Source organism: Chiloscyllium plagiosum, unplaced genomic scaffold, assembly GCF_037043375.1.
Source record: "Chiloscyllium plagiosum isolate Xiang-an unplaced genomic scaffold, Cpla_swu_hap1 HiC_scaffold_7, whole genome shotgun sequence".
Classification (NCBI taxonomy): Eukaryota; Metazoa; Chordata; class Chondrichthyes; order Orectolobiformes; family Hemiscylliidae; genus Chiloscyllium; species Chiloscyllium plagiosum.
The window spans coordinates 64,619,198-64,641,124 of record NW_028270145.1 but is presented as its reverse complement, the minus strand read 5'-3'; the positions used below and the strand labels follow the sequence as shown (position 1 = coordinate 64,641,124).

The following is a 21,927-nucleotide window of genomic DNA, read 5'->3' as shown; positions in this document are numbered from 1 at the left end:
GCATGAGGCCAGATTTGGCCTAAGTAGATTGGGCAGGAAGGCTAAAAGGTATGACAGTAGCTGAACAGTGGCAGATTTTTAAGGAGCTATTCAATTCCTTACAATTAAAGTGGGTGGCACGGTGGCACAGTGATTCGCACTGCTGTCTCACATCGCCAGAGACCCGGGTTCAATTCCCACCTCAGGCGACTCTCTGTGTGGAGTTTGCACATTCTCCCCGTGTCTGGGTGCTCCGGTTTCCTCCCTCAATCCAAAAATGTGCAGGTTAGGTGAATTGGCCATGCTAAATTGCCCATAGCGTTAGGTGAAGGGGTAAATGTAGAGGAATGGGTCTGGGTGCGTTCCGCTTCGGCGGGTCGGTGTGGACTTGTTGGGCCGAAGGGCCTGTTTCCACACTAAGTAATCTAATCTCCCAGTGAGGAAGAAAGATGGTAAAGGGGTAAAAATCATCCATGGCTAAACAAGGAGGTCAAGGAAAATATAAAGTCAAAAACTAAGGTATACCATATTGAAAAGGTCAGTGGCAGGCTGGAAGATAGGAAACTTTCAAACATAAACAAAGGGATACGATAAAATTAATAAAAAGAGCTAAGGTAAATTATGAAAGAAAACTAGTATAAAATATCAAAAAGGATAGCAAAAGCTTCCATAAGTATGTACACATATGTCTCTGCATACAAAAGTACCTTTTTGAAAATGGCAGGGTGGATGATATATTTTCAGATTTCTATTATACAAAGTTTACAGAGAGGCTACAGGAGGTGTTGAAAGATTGGCAACCTCAGGTCAGCTCTCTGGGTAATGAATATCTACATGTGTATTTCTGTCAGGGAACACAAATGGATATGGCCAACCTTTTAGGCAACAATTTTAGTTTTTGTTTCTTAAAACAGTATTTACTGAAAAAATAAATCACAGTGAATGACATTTTATTCATACGTGAGGAATAAGAGAATGATCAGGGAGAAGGTAGGGCCGATCAGGGATAGCGGAGGGAACTTGTGCGTGGAGTCTGAGCAGATAGGGAAGCCCTAAATGAGTTTTTTGCTTCGGTTTTCACCGAGGAAAGAGAACTTGTTGTAAATGAAAACTTAGAGGAGCTGTGATTTATAGTCTTGACCAGATCAAGATTGATGAAGTTATGTGCTAGAAATTTTGGAAAACATTAAGATTGATAAGTCCCCAGGGCCAGACCAGATTTATCTTAGCCTGCTCCAGGAAGTGAGAAAGGAGGTTGCTAAGCGAGGATATTTGCCTCCTCCCTCTCCACAGGAGTTGTACTGGAGGATTGGAAGGAGGCAAATGTTCCTCTTTACAAGAAGGGTAATGGGGAAATCCCTGGCAATTATAGACCAGTCAGTCTTATGTCTGTGGTCAGCAAAATTTTGGAAAGAATTCTGAGGGATAGGATTTATGACTATTTGGCAAAGCATAGTGTGATTAAAGGCAGTCAGCATGGCTTTGTGAGGGCAGGTCATGCCTCACAAATCTTATTGAGTTCTTTGAGGAGGTGTCAAGACAGGTCGATGAAAGGTCGAGCAGTGGATGTGGTGTATATGGACTTCAGCAAGGCATTTGATAAGGTTCCCCATGGTTGGCTCATTCATAAAGTCAGGAAGTATGGGATACAGGGAGATTTAGCTCTCTGGATTCAGAATTGGCTGGCTGTCAGAAGGCAGAGAGTGATTGTGGATGGAAAGTATTCTGCCTGGAGGTCTGTGTTGAGTGGGGTCCCATAGGGGTCTGTTCTTGGGCCTCTGCGCTTTGTAGTTTTTATAAATGACTTGGATGAGGAGGTTGAGGGGCGGGTTAGTAAATTTGCAGATGACACAAAGGTTGGAGGTGGAGTTCAACCTGGATAAATGCAAAGTGATGCATTTTGGAAGATCGAACTCGAATGCTGAATATAGGATTAAAGACAGGATTCTTGGCAGTGTGGAGGAAAAGAGGGATCTGGATGTTCAAGTACATAGATCCCTCAAAGTTGCTACCCAAGTGGATAGGATTGCTAAGAAAGCATATGGTGTTTTGGCTTTCATTAACAGGGGTATCTAGTTTAAGAGCCGTGAGGTTTTGCTGCAGCTCTACAAGTCCCTGGTGAGACCACACTTGGAATATTGTGTCCAGTTCTATTATAGGAAAGATACAGAGGCTTTGGAGACGGTGTAAAGAAGGTTTACCAGGATGCTGCTTGGATTGGAGGGCTTGCCTTATGAAGAAAGGTTGAATAAACTCTGACTTTTCTCTCTGGAGAGAAGGAGGAAGGGAGGAGATCTGATCGAGATGTATAAAACAATGAATAGATAGTCAATAGCCAGTGACTTTTCCCTCGGGCAAGATTGACTGGTATGAGGAATCATAGTTTGAAGATATTAGGAGGAAGGTATAAAGGAGATGTCAGAGGTACATTCTTTATGCAGAGAGTTGTGAATGCATGGAATGCATTGCCAGCTGTGGTGGTGGAAGCAGAGTCATTGGGGACATGTAAGCAACTGCTGGACATGCACTTGGATAGCAGTGAGTTGAGGGGTGCATAGGTTAAGTTACTATATTTTACATTAGGATTAAACCTCAGCACAACATCGTGGGCCAAAGGGCCTGTTCTGTGCTGTAAGTTTCTATGTTCTATGAAAGACATGTTCAAGTGGCATTTTGGCAGGTTTTCATGTGCTATCACCCGAGTAGACTATAGTCTACATTTCAGCACAACATGTTTGGATCGGCGTAAGATTGAGATCTTATCTCTTGAATGCGCTAACTGCATTTTGAATGTGCATATAGACTTAAGAAAGAAGTACGCTGTTTAAAAAGGGTGGTAAGGACAAGCCAGGGAACTATAGCCCAGTGAGCCTGACATCAGTGGTGGGCAAGTTGTTGGAGGGAATCCTGAGGGACAGGATGTACATGTATTTGGAAAGGCAAGGACTAATTAGGGATAGTCAACGTGGCTTATTGTGTGGGAAATCATGTCTTCAAAAAATTCAACCAAGTTTATGAGAAGTAACAAAGAGGATTGATGAGGGCAGAGCGGTAAATGTGATCTATATGGACTTCAGTAAGGTGTTCAACAAGGTTCCTCAAAGGAGACTGGTTAGCAAGGTTAGATCTGACGGAATATAGGGAGAACTAGCCATTTGGATACAGAACTGGCTCTAAGGTAAAAGACAGAGGGTGATGGTGGAGGGTTGTTTTTCAGATTGGATGTTTGTGACCAGTGGAGTGCCACAAGGATCGGTGCTGGGTCCTCTACGTTTTGTCATTTGCATAAATGATTTGGATGTGAGCATAAGAGGATCTTGACCAGATGGGCCAATGGGCCGAGAAGTGGCAGATGGAGTTTAATTTAGATAAGTGTGAGGTGTTGCATTTTGGGAAAGCAAATCTTAGCAGGACTTATACACTTAATGGTAAGGTCCGAGGGAGTGTTGCTGAACAAAAAGACCTTGGAGTGCAGGTTCATAGCTCCTTGAAAGTGGAGTTGCAGGTAGATAGGATAGTGAAGAATGCATTTGGTATGCTTTCCTTTATTGGTCAGAGTATTGAGTACAGGAGCTGGGAGGTCATGTTGTGGCTGTACAGGATATTGGTTAGGCCACTGTTGGAATATTGTGTGCAATTCTGGTCTCCTTCCTATCGGAAAGATGTTGTGAAACTTGAAACAGTTCATAAAAAATTCACAAGGATGTTGCCAGGGTTGGAGGATTTGAGCTATGGGGAGAGGATGAATAGGATGGGGCTGTTTTCCCTGGAGTGTCGGAGGCTGAGGGGTGACCTTATAGAGGTTTACAAAAGTATGAGGGGCATGGATAGGATAAATAGGCAAAGTCGTTTCCCTGGGGTGGGAGAGTCCAGAACTAGAGGGCATAGGTTTTGGGTGAGAGGGGAAAGATATAAAAGGGACCTAAGGGGCAACTTTTTCACGCAGAGGGTGGTACGTATATGGAATGAGCTGCCAGAGGGAGTGGTGGAGGCTGGTACAATTGCAACATTTAAGAGGCATTTGAATGGGTATATGAATAGGAAGGGTTTAGAGGAATATGGGCCGGGTGCTGGCAGGCGGGATGAGATTGGGTTGGGATATCTGGTCGGCATGGACAGGTTAGACCGAAGGGTCTGTTTCCGTGCTGTACATCTCTGTGATTCTGTATATAATAGGAAAGAGAGTTGAGAAAGTGAATGTTGATCCCTTGGAAGATGAAACTGGAGAGTTAAGTGGGGACGGCTGAAATGCTAAATCAATACTTTACCTCACTTTCACAGTGGAGGGCAATAGTACCATTCCTATTAGAATGCGCAAGTCAGAGGCTATAAAAAGTGTGGAACTTCAAACAATCAACATCGATCGGGAAAAGGTACTCCGTAAACTATGAGGATTGAGGGTCGACAAGTCCCCCGGACCTAATGGCCTACATCCTAAGATTTTAAAGGAAGTATGGTGGAAATAGCGGATTCATTGGTTACAATATTCCAAAATTCCCTGAACAGGGGAAAGCTTCCAATGAATTGGAAAAATGCTGATGCGATGCCCCTATTCAAAAAGGGAAGGAGACAAAATGTGGGAAAGTACAGACTGATTAATTTAAATCTGTTCTTGGGAAAGTGTTAGAATCAGTTATCAGGGAAGCAATATCAGGGCATTCAGAAAGTCAAAACACTATCCATCAGATTCAGCATGATTTTATGAAGAGCAAATTATATTTGACTAATTTGCTAGAGTTTTTCAAAGATGTAACAAGCAAAGTGGACAATGGGTATCCTGTTGATGTAATATATCTGGACTTCTGGAACGCATTTGATAAGATGCCTCACAAAAGGTTAATTTGCAAGGTTGGATCACATTGGACTGATGGTAATTTATTAGCTTCGATAGATGACTAGCTGATGGACAGAAGACAGAGTGTCAGCAGAATTTTTTTTTCTCTGCGTGGCAAGATGTGGGCGGCCACAGGGTTTGGTCCTTGGACCCTAGCTATTTACAATCTACATTAATGACTTGGATATTGGATAGAAGGCTCTATTGCCCAATTTGCAGATGATGCCAAAAAAAAAAGGCGGGTCAATAAATTGCAGCGAGGAAATAAGAACCTGACAAATGGATACAGATAGGATCGGAGACTGGGCTGAAATGTGGCAGATGGAGATTAATGTAGGTAAGTGTGAGGTCATGCATTTTGGTTGAAAAAGTGCGGAGGTGAACTATTATCTAAATGAGGAGAGACTTCATTTATCCCTTACCTAATACTACGGGCAATTTAGCATGGGCAATTTAGCATGGCCAATTCACCTGACCTGCACATCTTTGGACTTTTGGAGGAAACCGGAGCACCCAGAGGAAACACACGCAGACACGGGGAGAACGTGCAAACTCCACACAGTCCGTCGCCTGAGTTGGGAAATGAACCCGGGTCTCTGGCGCTGTGAGGCAGCAGTGCTAACCACTGTGCCGCCCACAATGTCTAAATGAAGTGTAAATTACAGTGAATAGTCATCTGCATTCTTTCATGGCTTTCGTCTCCACCCAAAGACTGTGCAGTTTAACCCTTTAATATTACATTAATGTCCAGAGAGATAGTCTCACTTAATCTTTTTAACATTACAAGTGGTTTGTTGTATGAAGAGAGATTGAACAGTTTAGGCCTATACTCTCTGGAATTTAGAAGAATGAGGGGACATCAAATTGAGGTATTGAAGATGATAACAGGCATGGATAAAATCAACATGGAGCAGATACTTCCTCTTTTGAGGCATTCTGGGATGATAAATCATAATCTTAGGATAAGGAGTAGTAAATTTAAAACAAGAGTTGAGGAGAAACTACATCTCCTAAAGAGTTGTGAATCTGTGGAATTTGTTATCCTAAAGTTCAGTGGATGCTGGGACAGTGAGTAAATTTAAGGAGGAGTTGAAGGGTTATAGGGAGAAAGCAACAAAACGGGAGTGAGGATCATATCAATCATGGTCGACTGGTCGAGCAGCCTTGAGTAGAATTAGGCATTCAGCTCATATATCTTACGAACTTATGAAGTGAAGCAATTTTGAAAAAAAATGCGCAACTTTGTAGGAGTATAGGAACAGAAAGAGCCCTGAAGATCACTGAAATGTCAGGAAGGCTGTTTAAAATATATGGAATTCTTAACTTTATTAATGAAGAGGCATAGAGTGCAGAAGCAAGGATGTTGTACATAGCTTTTATAAAACATTGTTAAGGCCTCAGTGGGTGTACTGTGTTGAAGTCTGGGCACCACATTTTAGGAAGGAAGCAATTCACTAGAATAGTATCAAGGATGAGGGATTTCCACAATTAAACAGTGCTCCAACTGAGGGATTTCAGTTATGTGGCGAGATAAGAGAAGCTGATAGAAGTGCTCTCCTTAGAACGTCGGGGATTAAGAGGAGATCTGATCTAGAATTAACAATTTTGCGAGGTTTTCTTGGAGAGGAGAAACTGTTTCCAGTGACAGTAAGATCAGTATTCAGCAAAAGAGCGAGAAGTAACATATGAGGCAATGTTTTATTGTCATGCTGAATTTTTATGGTCTGGAATGCAGTGACAAAGGATAATAGAAATAGATCCATTAGCAGCATTCAAAACATAATTTGATAAATGATTAAATTAAAAGCATGTATGTTTTGGGTTAAGAACAGAAAAGTGAGATTAATTGGATAACTCTAAGGAAGGCCTGACTGCCACAGACACAATGGGCTGATTGGCGGCCTTGTTTCAAGATTCTAAGCTAGCGCATTAGCATCCTATTGAACTGTATTTATTATTGAACCGTATTTGATTAAAATTCTAAACTTTCTTTTGTAGAATCTAAAGTTCAGAACTTCATTTTTAGCGGTGAGTGTTATTTACCTGTTGAACAGTGATATTAAAGTGAAATGTTACGATTAGCAAGCAAAGTCCCCTTTCCCACACACACTTTACTTTCACAGTAAAGACGCTGACTAGAAAAATATTAGCAACACAATTTTCTTCCAGTTGACTTTGTTTAGATTAATTGTTCTAAATTTTGCAGAAAATCCGTGAAGAATTGGAGTTTTGGCGCAGATGCTACTTTCCATTAAAAGTACAGGTGATACTATCAGCACCTTAACGAAAGCTTTATATGATTTAATTTTCACCATGTTTTCTCTTCTTTGCCCCAATATTTCCTCTTCCCAACCTTCCAAAGCAAACTAAAGCAATCTTTTTTTAAGTAATGAAACAGCCCCACAAACACGTGTCTGCAAACTTTTGTGGAATATTGAGCGTTTCTCTCCTTGAAAATGGCTGTTTTAATCAGAGCCCACTGAAGTTATTGGGGCAGACTGCCTTAAAATTGCTCTGCAAATACTTTAAAGTGGTTTGTATGCCATTAAAATTTTGTATTGCCGCTGTTAAGATATTGAGGACAAATTTACACCATGTGGTTTCATACAACTTGGAGACACTTTCCCAAGGCACTAAACCCAGTTCAGTACCAAGATTGTTAACATCTCAGAGTCAGTAAAGGAGAGTTTTCATAAAATATACAAATTATTTCACAGAAGGCCATTTTGTGCTTCCTGTACTGTTGGTGATTCCATAACCCCATTCTCCTCAGACCATTTTATACTCATTCTTTTTGCATATTTATTACTTTTTCTTTAAATTGTATTTAAATTTTGCCTCATTAGCCAGTTGTAGTGAAACACCCTGTTGTATTCAAGTTGTCAGTTCAAAACCCTTCCTTGGTCAGCGTTGATTTTAGTTTTTTTTCAAAATCCTGAATTTTCATTCTCTTGTTCCAAATTTGCTTGCCAGTAGAAATAATCTTTAATGTATTTAAGCAAAATTCACATTTTTTTGACTTTTGCTGTCAAGGATGATTTCCACTTAGCAGTAGCAGCAGATCCTGTTTCTCTGGGATGCAGAAAATCTTGGAGCCCGCATCTATCCTTGCCTATTCGTCTGTCTTTGTTTCTATTTTTTTTGACCCCTGCACTTCTGTACATCTAATACATCTGCCGTCATGTGTCTTTTCCTCCAGACTCCAGTCACACATTTGTACCCTGCAAATTCCAGTTGCCTGTTCCTTAAATCCAGTTCACCCTTTTCCAATCCGGTCCCACACTTTCCATGTTTCTCACTCTGAGGTTGAGGGAAGAGATCAGGGAATAGCTTTTTCACCTTGAAACATGGGATAGCTTTTCTCTGACAGTGTGGAAAGGTTGTTCTTTCTTAATTGCAAGCTCCATAGAAGTACGGCCACACTTGGAGTATTGTGTACAGTTCTGGTCACCGCGTTATAAGAAGAATGTGGAAGCTTTGGAAAGAGTGCAGAGGAGGTTTACTAGGATGTTGCCTGGTATGGAAGGAATGTCTTACGAGGAAAGGCTGAGGGCCTTGAGGCTGTTCTCGTTAGAGAGAAGAAGGTTGAGAGGTGACTTAATAGAGACTTACAAGATAATTAGAGAGTTAGATAGGGTGGACAGGGAGAGCCTTTTTCCAAATGTGGGAACGGCAAACACGAGGGGACACAACTTTTAAAGTGAGGGGAGATAGGTATAAGACAGATGTCAGAGGTAGTTTCTTTACTCAGAGAGTAAGGGTATGGAATGCTTTGCCTGCAAAGGTAGTAGATTCGCCAAATTTAAGTGCATTTAAGTCGCCATTGGACAGGCATATGGACGTAAATGGAATAGTGTAGGTGGGATGGGCTTCAGATTAGTAAGACAGGGCGGCGCAACATCGAGGGCCGAAGGGCCTGTACTGCGCTGTAATGTTCTATGTTCTATGTTCTAAGTACTGATCATCTTATGAAATTTTGTTTGATGAGAATGCCAGTCCACCAATCTTATCAGAAGTTTATCGGCAAACCTTGGGCACGTCTCCATTATAAGGAACTGTTAAGCATTGGTGGTCAACTTCATTTGTGCAATTTACGTTTCTGAGGGCTTGCTGTTTTCAGGGGAAGTCACTGCTCTTTGCAGAATGTCACAGGTTTGTTTCTATCCAACAAAAATGGGGATGGGGACCTTTGGTTTAGTGTGTCATCCAACAGACTGTACCTCAAACTAAGTGACACTTCAGTACTGCATTCAAAGATTAGAAGATAGATTTTTGTCTCGAGAGATGCAAGGACGCTTGCACTGAATCAAGTTTTAAAAACTTGTTACACTTCCAGTGGCTAGTTTATTTTTAAGCATCCTTAAAACAAGAATAACCATAATATAAATGTTTCATTTTGTTTGCTTATTTGTCAGCAGAAAGTGCTGTAACTGAGTATTAGAAAGAATGACGATTGTGTTTCATCCCACTGTTCCTTTCCCAACAACCTCATCCCTTTCTCCCTCCCAAGATTAAACTAATCTGTTTGCATCCTTGATGCCATTTTTTATCCTGAGATGAGCTCCTAGGTTCATATTCGTGCCATCACTGAGACTACCTATTTCAACCTGTGTAACATTGAACTTTAACTCTGTCATAGAATCATACAGCACAGAAGAGCCTTTAGCCCATCATGTCTGTCCTGCCAAAATTGAGCTACTTGCTTTCACTAGTCCCTCTTTCCAGCTGTTGGTTGATAGCCTTGAATGTTGTGACATTTCAAGTGTTCATCCAAGTAATTTTAAAAGATTTATGAAGTTATCTGCCTCAACTACCCTGCCAGGCATGCATTCAAGAGCCCCCACCATCCTCTGGCTGAAAATATTTTTCTTAACATCCCCTCACTTTTCACTTTAAAATGTGGTCCCTTATCCATGACCGAGGGGAACAACTGCTTTCTATTCACCCTGTCCATGCCCCGATAATCTTACACATCTCAGTCCGAACCCCTGTCAACCTATTTTTTTGTTGCAAAGGAAGCAACCTAACTTTAATCAGTCTCTCTTCAGAGCTGAAATGCACTGTCCCAGACAACATCATGGTGAATCGCCTTTGCATCCCTCCAGAGTAATTGCATCCATCCTATAGTGTGGCGACCAGAACTGTGCACGATACCCGAGCTGTGACTTAACCCTAGTTTTGTACAGCTCTAAGATAGCCTGCCTGTTCTTATACTCTATGCCTCAAGTGATAAAGCCAAGCATCTTGTTTGCTGCCTTAGTTCCTTATTAATCTGTTCTCCCACCTTCAGGGGGTCTGTGGACAAGCACTCCAAGATCCTTTTGTTCCCCTGAGCTTCCTAGTGTTCTGCTGTTCATTGTGTACTTTCTTGTCTTGTTACTTCTTCCAAAGTACAACACTTACATTTTCAGATCTCCAACTGATCTGCCCATCCAAATCTCACTGAAACTTAAGACCTTCTTCCTCATTGCCAACGTACCTAGGAAAGTTGCTTATCTCTCCCCATTCTCGTCTATACCATATATGAATGTCACAAGCTCTGCCCTCTGGAATGCCACTGGACACTGGTCTGCAGTCACACAAGCAGCCTTCTACACTGTCCTCTATTTCCTGCCACTAAGCCAAATTTGTGTACAACTTGTTAAGTTACCATGGACACAGCATTTACTTTCTTTCAGTTTCCCATATGGGTTGTTATCAAAGGCCTTTGTGAAATTCATATAAACTACATCAACTGTCCCACCCTCAGCTATCGATGGTCATCTCAAAAATTCAGTGACATTCATTTGGCATAACTTCCCACTGACAAAACCACGCTGACTATCCCTGTCTGAATGGAGATTTATTTTCTCCTTCACTGTTTTCTCCAAAACCTTCCCTATCACTGATATGAAACCTACAGGTCTATAGTTCACTGGTCTATCTCTACCACTCTTCTTGTAAACTGGAACCATATTAACTATCCTTCAGCTGAGGCCATAGACAATACAAAAGTTTTGGTAAGGACCTTAGTTAATTCCTCCCTTGTATCTCACAGTAGCATGCAATGCAGCTTATCTGCACTTGGAGATTTGACCATTTTTACACCCACCATAATCTCCAGTACCTCCTTGCCTCTTACATCAATCTAGTCAAGAACTTTGCAGTCTATCTTTCTGAATTTTGTACTTGCGTTCTTATCCTCCCGAATAGCAACAGATGGAAGTCGTTGTTTATCACTCTACCGATGTCTTCCACCTTTATGTGCAGATTGCCTCCTTGGACTCTTTTGGGCCCTGGTTAATTTCTTCCTTGTAATATTCTTGTAGAATATCTTGAGGTTCTCTCTAATCTTCCCACCAGTGTTTATTTTTCCCCATGCCCTCTATTTGCTGTCTGATTGCTTTCTTGGGTTTCCTGCTGCACTTTCTATACTTCTCAATTGCTTTGTTCCCTTTGTTTCTGATATCAGTCTCACTTTTCCTTTTTACCCAATCTTACATGTTCTAAGATATCCAGCGCTTAATGCTGCTACTTTGCTACATCTAAAGGGAACATGTTGTACTCCCCCCAGTACCTTTTGAATGCCTCTCATTGTTATGCTGTAGATTTACCCTCAAGGCTGTTCACAGTCTATTTTGGCCAGATTCTGGCTTATTTTAATAAATAACTTATTGAGAATGTGTATAAGGTATGAGCAGGTAGGGAAAGAATTAAGTTTAGGGTTACATGACAAAGGCTCAGCTGGCATGACTTTGACCAGGTAAGAACTTGCAGTAAACAATGAGGTACTGGAGGCAAGGAGGTGAAGAACATCGATTATGTATTGCCAGATGGCTTAATCTTCACTGTTGATGCTTGCTGAATGTAATGGTCACCCAATCAATATAGATGATGACTTCCTTGGATGCTGCTCTCTGTAAGTGACCATACAATTCCTTAAGAATCTGCTGTTCGAAAGAAGACCGAGAACTCATGTCTTTGTATACATGGGCGATTGCTGTCTCTCCAGGGTTTAGAATAAAGATGAACGTGGAGCCATACTGCGTCTGAGTGTTCGCTTCGACTGATATGGAAATGGGACGACATCATGGCTCATCTGCTAAAATCCTTATTCGCAGCTCTAGTTGCTCTACACTCAATTTTTCCAATACACTGCATGCTGATCTCCCACACTTCACCCATCAATAAGGTCATCCAAAACTGTGCTGCCTGTTCTTTAACTCAGCGATTTCCATGCCCCTATCAGCCATGTGCTCAGCAATCTACACTGGCTTCTCGTTAAGCAATGTCTTAAATTTCTCATCCTTGTTTTCAAAACCTTCCTTTGCCTTTGTAATCTCTAGTCTTCACTCCTTTCAGAATTTTGCACTCTTCAAACTCTGGACTAAATACTTGCTTTGGCCCCAAGCTCTGAGGTACCTTCTTTACAGACTCTCTCAACTTCCTTATCTTGATCTATCCTTTAAGACATTCTTTTAGATTTTCTGCTGCACAAGAAGTTTCTGTCTATCCTTGAGTTCTTCTTGGGACACCATTGTATTCTACTCCAGTCAACTCCCCTTCTGATCTGACATTTCCTTGTGTGGTTCTGTGTCATAATTTTGATTTATAATCTCCCATGGAGTGTCTTGAAATGTTTAATTGTAATAAAAGCACAACATAAATTGTTACTGTTCTCCAAGAGTCTGATAATTCAAGTCAAATGTGTGACTCATGATTTTCATTGGCCTCTGACTGCTTTTTGAATTTCAAACCACTTAATTCTTCTTTGTTCCAATTATTTTTAAATTATTTTAGTTGTATTTCAAAATAATTTCTCGTCTACCTTGGTAAAGTCATGATGTGGTGATGCCAGTGTTGGACTGGAGTGGGCAAAGTCAGAAGTCACACAACACCAGGTTATAGTCCAACAGGTTTATTTGAAGTCACAAGCTTATGGAGTGCTGCTCCTTCATCTGGTAAATTTGTGGCCTACCTAGCTGTCTGTCGGACCTGAATGTTTTGCAGAGAATCCAAATTATTGCAACGTTCAATGTACAGGCATCTTCTGTTCCATCCCGTTTTCAATGTAGCTTAATAACCATCATGACTTTATTGTTCCTTAGAAAATAGAAAGTAAAGCTTGTAGCTACTGTAAATTTTGTGCTTACTGGTGTTCTATTTCTCTATATTTACTGTGTGATAAATTTGTTTCCCATTTATACAGTTCAGCAAAATATTAGTTGTACTATCTTTTGATATCAAGGCAGTTAATTTGAGAATATTTGAGTTTAATGGTTATTTTGCATATAAATATGTAAGTTACCTGTTTATCCTGAACCTGTTACAAACTGCTTAAATACTAGCCAGATGCAGGTATGTTGCAGGTCATACGACCCGAGTGTTTGTCTATGGGAGCAATCATTGCTGAAACAGGAAAATATAAGGTCTAAAAGCCGAAAAATAAAACGTTATTCAGATTGAAGAATTCTCCATACATCGGAATTGAACCCCTTGACTAGAGTTTTGTGTTTTCTATGATGAATCTTTATCTCATCTGGATAAAATAATCTAAAGCTCTGCTTTAATTGTATACTTCATACCACATTCCAGATGTCAAATGCAGTCTTAAATTTAGGTTGTTTGCTGTTCACAATTTTCACTGACTAATTCAAAGTTTGTAAATCTTTTCCTATGTGGTGTGGAACAAGAATTTGTGAATTGGAGGTTCGATCTGTTTTGCAATAATATTATTTTATCAGTCATGTCCTTAAAGTAATGGATTGTTTTGATCAAAATAAACAAATCACATTAAACTTAATCAAATTGGATGATTTGTAACCTTAACTCTCTTTTTTAATTTAAAGTACTTTACATCAATTTCCTAAACTGGTTTTCTTATTGGCAAACATTTTCTGCATTTTGACTGTTTCATTTAGCATGCTGCTTATAATATTTTCCACATTGTACATTTTTTCCTCCAACTTTAGAATGGCAAAGTTATTTCTAAATCTTTTCATTCTAAATGTAAGAATATTTATAAACTGTTAGAAATGTAATTATTAATGTAAATAAAATTTCCCCTTTGATTAGATATTGTTTGCTTGTTTTTTTTTTGTGTCCATATAACATGCACCAAATTGTAAGTGATTGCTTAACCTAGGTTACAATCTATTTATAGGAAGGTAGTCAAAGATATTTTGCAGAAGATTTTTTGTGGTATCAGGTGGAGCTCCATGTTGTGATATGCATGTGGTTTACCTGCTTGAGTTTCTATTCATATGTACAAGCTCATCAGTGTGCTGACTGCTCCACCTGCCTTTTAGTTGTTTCCAGGAAATCATGATGTGTGAACAGCAGGAAGTATTGCTTTGACCTCACAGACAGTATCTCATTACAATAATTGCTAATCTCTGAATAAGACAGCCATGTTTTGCGTGTAAGGCAAGATGGGGTGGTGGAGACCAGCTGCTCTAGAAATCTTCAGAATGTACAAGGAAGCATTGGCTTGTGGTTCATTCTGAACTGATTTTTTTTCTCATAACAGAGTTGTCTCTAGTGCGTTTGTGACCTCAAAGGTCAGTAGCTGTTGGCAATATAGTATGTATGCGTTCCTTCATTCATACAAACTGAAAAACAACACGGTCTGTTACGAGAGCTGTCACTACTGTGCAGTGGAGGGATAATGGCTACTTCCTGATTAAACCACCGTTTATGCAGCTGATATTAAATAACTTTGTTCCTCAAGAGACTACAGTGTATGGATGTGTTCCTTTTTGTTCAAAAAGCAATGAAGTAATTTCTACTTGCATATCTTTTAAAATTGAGGGCAACACTAATTCAAGAAGAACTAAAGGATCAAAATGCAAAAAACAATTAAGTGAAGAAATTTTTTTAAAACAAAAAAACCAAGATCACATTTGGAAATCAAAAATATGTAATGAAACTGATACGGCAGCATACTCTAGACATATTGTGAAAACATTTTCTTCAAGTCACTGGTGGTTGACAGGTACTGTACTTCACCAACAATTTGGGCAGATCTTTGCAATATTTCTTTAAGTTGATGTAGTTAGCTGCATTTATTGAGTTGCATGTCCTATTTTCACCTTTTATATGCTTTTACAAGAAAATATTTCTGCAGTTGTTTTTATAGTTGGAAATAATTCAGTGGCAACCTTAGGAATGATGGTGTTTACAGTAGACATTTTATTTTCTGTTCTTCTTAGGATTTTTAATACTTTTTTAAAAACTTCTGCTATCGCACATGCATTTTCTGTCCACTTTTGATGTAATAACTCCCTTTCAGGTACAGAAATCCTTTGGTGTTTTACTCAAGTACAGATGTGAGCCAAAATAATGTTGAGCAGATATTCAACAATTGAGTATCAAAACGGAGCCTGATCTGTTGTCTTGTATTCCTTTTGCTCATTATGTTTAGAACTAACAATATTGTTACTTTAGAATTCTGTGTAAAATCTGGACTATTTCATGATATGTATGGACAGAAACAAAACGCTATGTGTATATTTATGCATTGGGTTTCCTATTCATGAGCTTTTTAAAAATAGGGTAATGCCTCTTTACATCAGGTTATGTTATATTCACTTGTTTGGACTTGCTTTATGCAGTTTTATATTTTTGGTTTGTTCCTACTCCACGTACCATGTAGCCATATCAGTTGCCTTAAACAATATAACACCTTGTCCCAAATTGGGGCTAAGTTTAAACAAGACAGGATTGTACTAGAAGCATACATTTTTGTAAAAAATAACTTTATTAAAGTGCAGCAAATTAAAGCACACTTTATTTCTCATTGTAAAATCTAATAGGCATGAAACTGGTCAGTAAACAGTTTTGTTGAAAGGTGGAAACATGACTTTGGCCAAAATGAAATAGGCAGAAAGCTACTTTGAATGCCAGAAGGTGCCCAGTTTTTGATGTGGAATTTCTTAGGGTAGTTTAGCTCTGTTGATGACTTTAAGCTATTTGATTTTCTTTTGAAAAGTGACTATTTTTTATGACCTTAGCTCAATGACCTGTGTCATGAGGCCTAAGAGCTGCACCATAAGAACCGTTTTGGCTAAACTTGAGCTTCATGCAAGCAACCCAGTGTAAGAATCCTCATTTAAAACTTGTTCTCCATTTAATTTAGTTCACCTGATGTTGGTAGTTTGGCAAAGTCAGTGATTGAACCTGCACATGGCAATGCATTCTGTTCAATAGACGTGTGAACTATATTTGTATAACAATTTGGCAAAACGTTATAATCAACATTATCTTTATTTTAGAATATCATAATGTGACAATGCGATGAATTTATAGATAAACTGTGTTCTAATATATTTTATTATAGGTGCTCTGGTTCACAAGAACTCAGACACTGATCTAGCAACTAGCAGCGAAAACTGCAGTACTTAGCTTCCTTCTGTGAGTCTAGAACAAGTTTTGCATTTTTTCTGGAATCAGTAAGCTGTTGAGTTTTCATGTAAAATTGTGCAGCAATGTACTGTTTTCTGTTCAACACCTAGTTTAAGAAATACATCTCAGCACTTTGATGATTTAAATAACACAGATATGGCAGAAGAGGTGGAGAATGTAGATCTTGTCCAATAAACAAGCACTTTGCTTTCATTTTTCTGCAAATTTTGTTCTCTAGTATTTAACCACAATTGACATGAGAAAGAAGGTTCTGTTTACAGTGAGTATTTTGAATCCGTAGTTTTGTAGAATTTATTTTAAAAAGTGCATTTATATTTGTGACTTGAGGTTGTTCCAATTAAATTATAAAATAAGATGTGAGTTAAGTGTATGACGAGTTCAAAAATTTATAATTTAGTCAGTTCCCACTGATCTTTCTTAATTGCAGTTACTGATGTTATTTGGCTTGTCCTCAACTTAGTGATGTATTATTTCTGCCATTGCCTGTTATCAGGCATCTGTGTTTCATAAGTTTGCTCAATGGTTCAGCTGGGCATCAATGAATTGAAGTGACCTGCTCTAAAAATTTGTAATTGTTCAAATTTCAGCACTTGTAATTTGCTGATGAATAGCATTTGCAAATATTGCAGAAATTGTGCACAGTAAAGTTGCTAATATAAAACAGTTGGAAGGGTGCAAATGAAAACAGAATTTCAGCTCCACAGCTTGACCTGCCTATGCTGTAGAGTCTGAGAGATGTACAGCACGGAAACAGACCCTTTGGTCCAACTCCATGCCGACCAGATATCCCAACCCAATCTAGTCCCACCTGCTAGCACCCGGCCCATATCTCTCCAAACCCATCCTATTCATATACCCATCCAGATGCCTTTTAAATGGTGCAATTGTACTAGCCTCCACCACTTCCTCTGGCAGCCCATTCCACATGCGCACCATCCTCTGTGTGAAAAAGTTGCCCCTTAGGTCTCTCTTATATCTTTTCCCCTCACCCTAAATCTATGTCCTCTAGCTCTGGACATCCCTACCTCAGAAAAAAGACCTTGTCTATTTACCCATCCATGCCGCACATGATTTATGTTTACAGAAGCCTGGAATTCATAAAATGATTAATTCAGGTCACCTAAATGCAACCTGCTTTGATTTATGAAGGGGCTAGTGTAAGTATGGTGCCCATTAACTATAAATTTTGGAGTGGACAGACTGTAACATGAACATTAACCAGTGTATACTGTTAATTTGGCAACTAGTGTAGCATTTTTGAATTCAAAAGTCATTTTAATGTCCTGTCCCTAATACTTGTATCTGAACTATGTGTCCTGCATCTCCCATCCAATCCCACCATTAGTATTGAAACAATTTAGAATGGAACTTCTAGGTGATGTTACAGTAAAAGCAAAATACCTCTAGATGCTTGAAATCTGAAATGAAAACATAATATGCTGACAATACTAAGCAGATTCTGATTGTGATGTTTCCTCATTGTTTTCTGCTGCAGAATGAGTAGAAATACTATTTACAGTATTGTTGGAAGAGTTTGGAAAATGCTAGTATTTTGAAAAAATTGGAGGTGCTGGACTATGACAAAGAAATCAGGATAGCTTGGAAGCCTGTCAGCAGAAAGCTTGCTTTCAATTATGGAGGCTGTTGTTGTATTTCCACTTGGCTGCAGAATGACATGGGCATGAGGCACAGGCAGTGGAGGCAGAAAGCAATGCATAGGAGGAGGAGGGCCCTTGATAGAAGGCTGAATCTCCAAAGGGTACTCTGGGTACTATTTTAACAAGGACATGGTATTTAGCCATTCCCGACAGCTGAACAACTGAAAGGTACTACCAGTATCAATGAAATTCACCGTCGAGTTCAATCTGGATGCCAATAGCTAACCTATGGAAATAACCGGTGAAATTTGCTGAGGAGTTTTTAGTTTTATATATGTCACTGCATTAGGGAGGTGGCAGACACCTTAAACAGTGTTGTGCAGATAGCCTTCTCTTATAGTTGAGTGAAAAAAGAAAGAGTGGTGAGATGGCCTTGCGAGGCTAGTTGGATTGCCACTTGTATTGGGAGTTGTTGAATGCATGCATGCGGTTTTGCAGGCCCCACATAATTAACAGGTGCCACAAATGTGAGAGTTACCGTTCCCAAAATTGTAATTGATGTGCAACCATACTCAAAGCATCATGTCAGTGAGTGCCTGCTAGTTTAGCAGCTGCTATAATGTTTTAATCTTGGGGTATTCAGCTGTACCTGAGAACTAAGAACAAAGAAAATTTACAGCCCAGGAACAGGGCTGATCCAAATCCACTGTCTAAACCTACTGCCCAATTCCTAAGCATCTGTATCCCTCTGCTCCCCACTTATTCATGTATCTGTCCAGAGGCATCTTAAATGAACTTACCGTGCCTGCCTCTACTACCTCTGCTGGCAACGTGTTCCAGGCACCTACCACCCTCTTGTAAAGTACTTGCCACATGTATTCCCCCTTAAACTTTTCATCACTCACCTTGAAAGCGTGACCTCTCATTATTGAATTCTTCACCCTGGGAAAAAGCTTATCTCTATCTACCCTATCTATACCCTTCATGATTTTGTAGACCTCATCAGGTTCTCCTCAATCTCTTTTTTTTTTCTAACAAAAACAATCCTAACCTACTCAACCTCTCTTCATAGCTAGCACCTTCCATACCAAGCAACATCCTCGTAAACCTTCTCTGCGCCCTCTCCAAAGTGTCCACATTCTTTTGATAATGTGGCGACCAGAATTGTACACAGTATTCTAAATGCGTCTGAACCAACGTTGTGTACAATTTTAACATGACTTGCCAGCTCTTATACTCAGTACCCTGTCCAATGAAGGCAAACATGCCATATGCCTTCTTGACCACTCTACCTGTGCAGCAGCCTTCAGGGTACAATGGACCTGAACTCCCAGATCTCTCTGCTCATCAACTTTTTACAAGGCTCTTCCGTTTACAGTATAATTTGCTCTGGAATTAACTTCCCAAAATGCATCACCTCACATTTGCCTGGATGAACTCCATCTGCCACTTCTCCACCCAATTCTCCAGTCTATCTATATTCTCCTGTATTCTTTGAAAGTCCCCTATGCTTTCTGCTACTCCACCAATCTTTGTGTCATCTGCACTAGATCATTTATGTATATCACAAACAATAGTGGCCCCAGCACTTATCCCTGTGGAACACCACTGGTCACCTTTCTCCATTTTGAGAAACTCTCTTCAACTACTACTACTCTTGTCTCCTGTTGCTCAACCAGTCCTTTATCTACCTAGCGAGAACACCACACCATGTGACTTCACTTTCTCTATTAGTTTACCATGGGAACGTTACCACTGACATGATGCTTTCACTCTAAGCTACACTGCCACAAGGAACATCATGAAGTAAACCATCATGTTCTTAAATAATGGTTCAGATTCGATAACTGATATCTTGGATTCTTTTTCGTCGCTGTAGGAAATTTGCCAATCCTTCTGTTTAAGGTAGACCTGGGTGATTAATTAGTAAGAAAATTATCAGTGGTCTTCACTAATGAGCATGTGGTAGTATTTTACTGAACCCTTGGCTCTTTTGCAACCTTCACCAAGGCCCCCAGGCTTCAGCAGGTATGGTGTGCACAATGTCAATTCCATACTTGGAGATTCTTAACCTTGGTGAAATGTTGTTTGCAACTTGGACACCTGCATGACCAAATATAACTGTGTAAAGTGGGCAAGAATAGATCGAGCCGTAGTGTATCAAAGGTAAATTATTTTGCAAAACTTTGCAGATAAGTTATCACTTGAGGGTGTTGACACGTGAGAGTACAGTATGATTTCTGTAAAATTGTACAGCATCCCAATGTATCACAGGAGCATAACCAGTGGATTAAAAATTTGACAGAGTCCAAATAACAATTTACATTTATATATAGTGCCTTAAACCTTTCAAGATTTTTTTACCCCTCTAAATCTGGCATCTTGCACCTGGCACATCCCTGTTTTAATTGTTCTTATTGATGGCTGGGGCTTCAGTTTAGTGTTTGGTCATTCGGTTTCTAAACTCTGAATTCCCTCCCTAAGCATCTTGACCCGTGAGCTGAAATTACACTTGCGATGTTTGGACTGATCTGAAAAAATCCTTCATACTTGAAGATCAAATGAAGATCAAGTTTCATAGAGATCTGATGTGTGTTTCCTTTAATGGCACAGGTTTTGCTACTAGCTACTTGACAAAGCACTAGAAAAAGAAAAGCAAAGTAAGGAGTAAGTGGCACAACTCCTTTCTGGTCATGATTCGGAGATGCCGGTGTTGGACTGGGGTGTACAAAGTTAAAAATCACACAACACCAGGTTATAGTACAACAGGTTTAATTGGAAGCACACTAGCTTTCGGAGCGTCGCTCCGAAAGCTAGTGTACTTCCAATTAAACCTGTTGGACTATAACCTGGTGTTGTGTGATTTTTAACCTTTCTGGTCAGACTGTCTGTGAATGAATTGTCTGAGTGTAATTCTCGTAAATGCAGTTCCTGTTCCCCATTTGTCAATAATCCCATACTTTACCTATCACCCTTTTTTTTAATTATTGTGCCATTCATTTTGCCAAAGCACAGAGGTAAAAGTGAATATATTGGGTTTTCCAAATTAAATATAAATTATGCCGTAAATATAAACTAAGCATCCCTGTGCACTGTTATTTATTGTTATTCCTGTGTGCCTTTCCTTCTCCTACTTGATCTATGAAGTATCACCCAAGTTGCTGCAGCGTAATAGTGAAAAGCCACTGACTTTCAGGGAACAGGATTGCATCTGATCTTGGACGATTTCGAGCTGTCTGAGTATAATAGTCCAGTTTTGGACACTACCATTGTGACATGGGTGACAGCATCTGGGCTGACTGTTTGTTTGACAGACAACTGCAAGATCATTGGTGGAATGGCCGTGGTGTAAAGGTAATTGTTGTCATCACAAGTCTGGACAGAAGGCTTCTGCTTCATAAGACCATTGTCACTTTCCTGGGGTTGAAGGGCATATTGCAGGACTCCTGTGACAAGCCCCTTTGCACATTGCTTCCATCATGGCTGCAGTTACCAATCTAAAAACTGCAACAGCTGAATTTTGAGCTAAAAATTGCAATCCTGGACATTGATTAATTTCTACTTGTACTGCAATAGAAACCAAGATGACAGCTGTCAGATGCTGCAATGTTTGACTGGTTTTGATGGGTTGGTGTAGGCCATTGTCAAATAACACCTAATGCGTATTATAAAATTGTGGCATTGTTAGAGCTGAAGGCAACTATAATTTGACTTAGTTTGTAGAGGATGGGTAATCGGAAACTTATCCTTATAGTAAATAGGATGCTGAGGTTACCAAACATTGGTCAGTTTCAGACAAAAGATAGGTAAGATTGGAACTAGATGAGGGCAATCTCACTTGTGTATGATAGAGAAGTGTTGCAAGAGGATGGTTTAATCAACTGTGAAACAGTGCAGTTAGGGAGGGAGTCAGAGAATTTTGACCCAGTGCAGTGGCACAATATCTGAGGTGAGAGAACCATCTACAATATCATCCAGCTTAGGAGGCAATTCAGGTGGTCAGGTATTGAGTGGAAATAAGTTCAAGGGATTAAGTGGTGGGCTCCATGGACGTAATAAGCTTGGAAATGACATGAAGAAAGTTAGGCGAGAAACTAGATTATGTTGAACTCA

At 39.8% G+C, this 21,927-nt stretch overlaps 1 protein-coding gene across 13 annotated transcripts in view; it reads left to right on the top strand.

Moving 5' to 3' along the window:
* Positions 1-21,927, top strand: part of baz2ba (bromodomain adjacent to zinc finger domain, 2Ba) — a 356,889-nt gene that overhangs the window by 126,928 nt on the left and 208,034 nt on the right. For 6 of the 13 annotated variants that reach the window (XM_043693833.2, XM_043693830.2, XM_043693827.2 and 3 more), the window contains exon 1: positions 14,243-14,786. The exons of 2 other annotated variants lie outside the window; for them this stretch is intronic. In XM_043693833.2, coding sequence (XP_043549768.1) covers positions 14,489-14,786 — 298 coding nt within the window. In that variant the 5' untranslated portion in view covers positions 14,243-14,488. Of the gene's footprint in view, positions 1-14,232; positions 14,787-21,927 lie in introns of those variants that run through there. 5 more of the 13 variants (XM_043693832.2, XM_043693831.2, XM_087989089.1 and 2 more) reach the window with 3 other exon arrangements.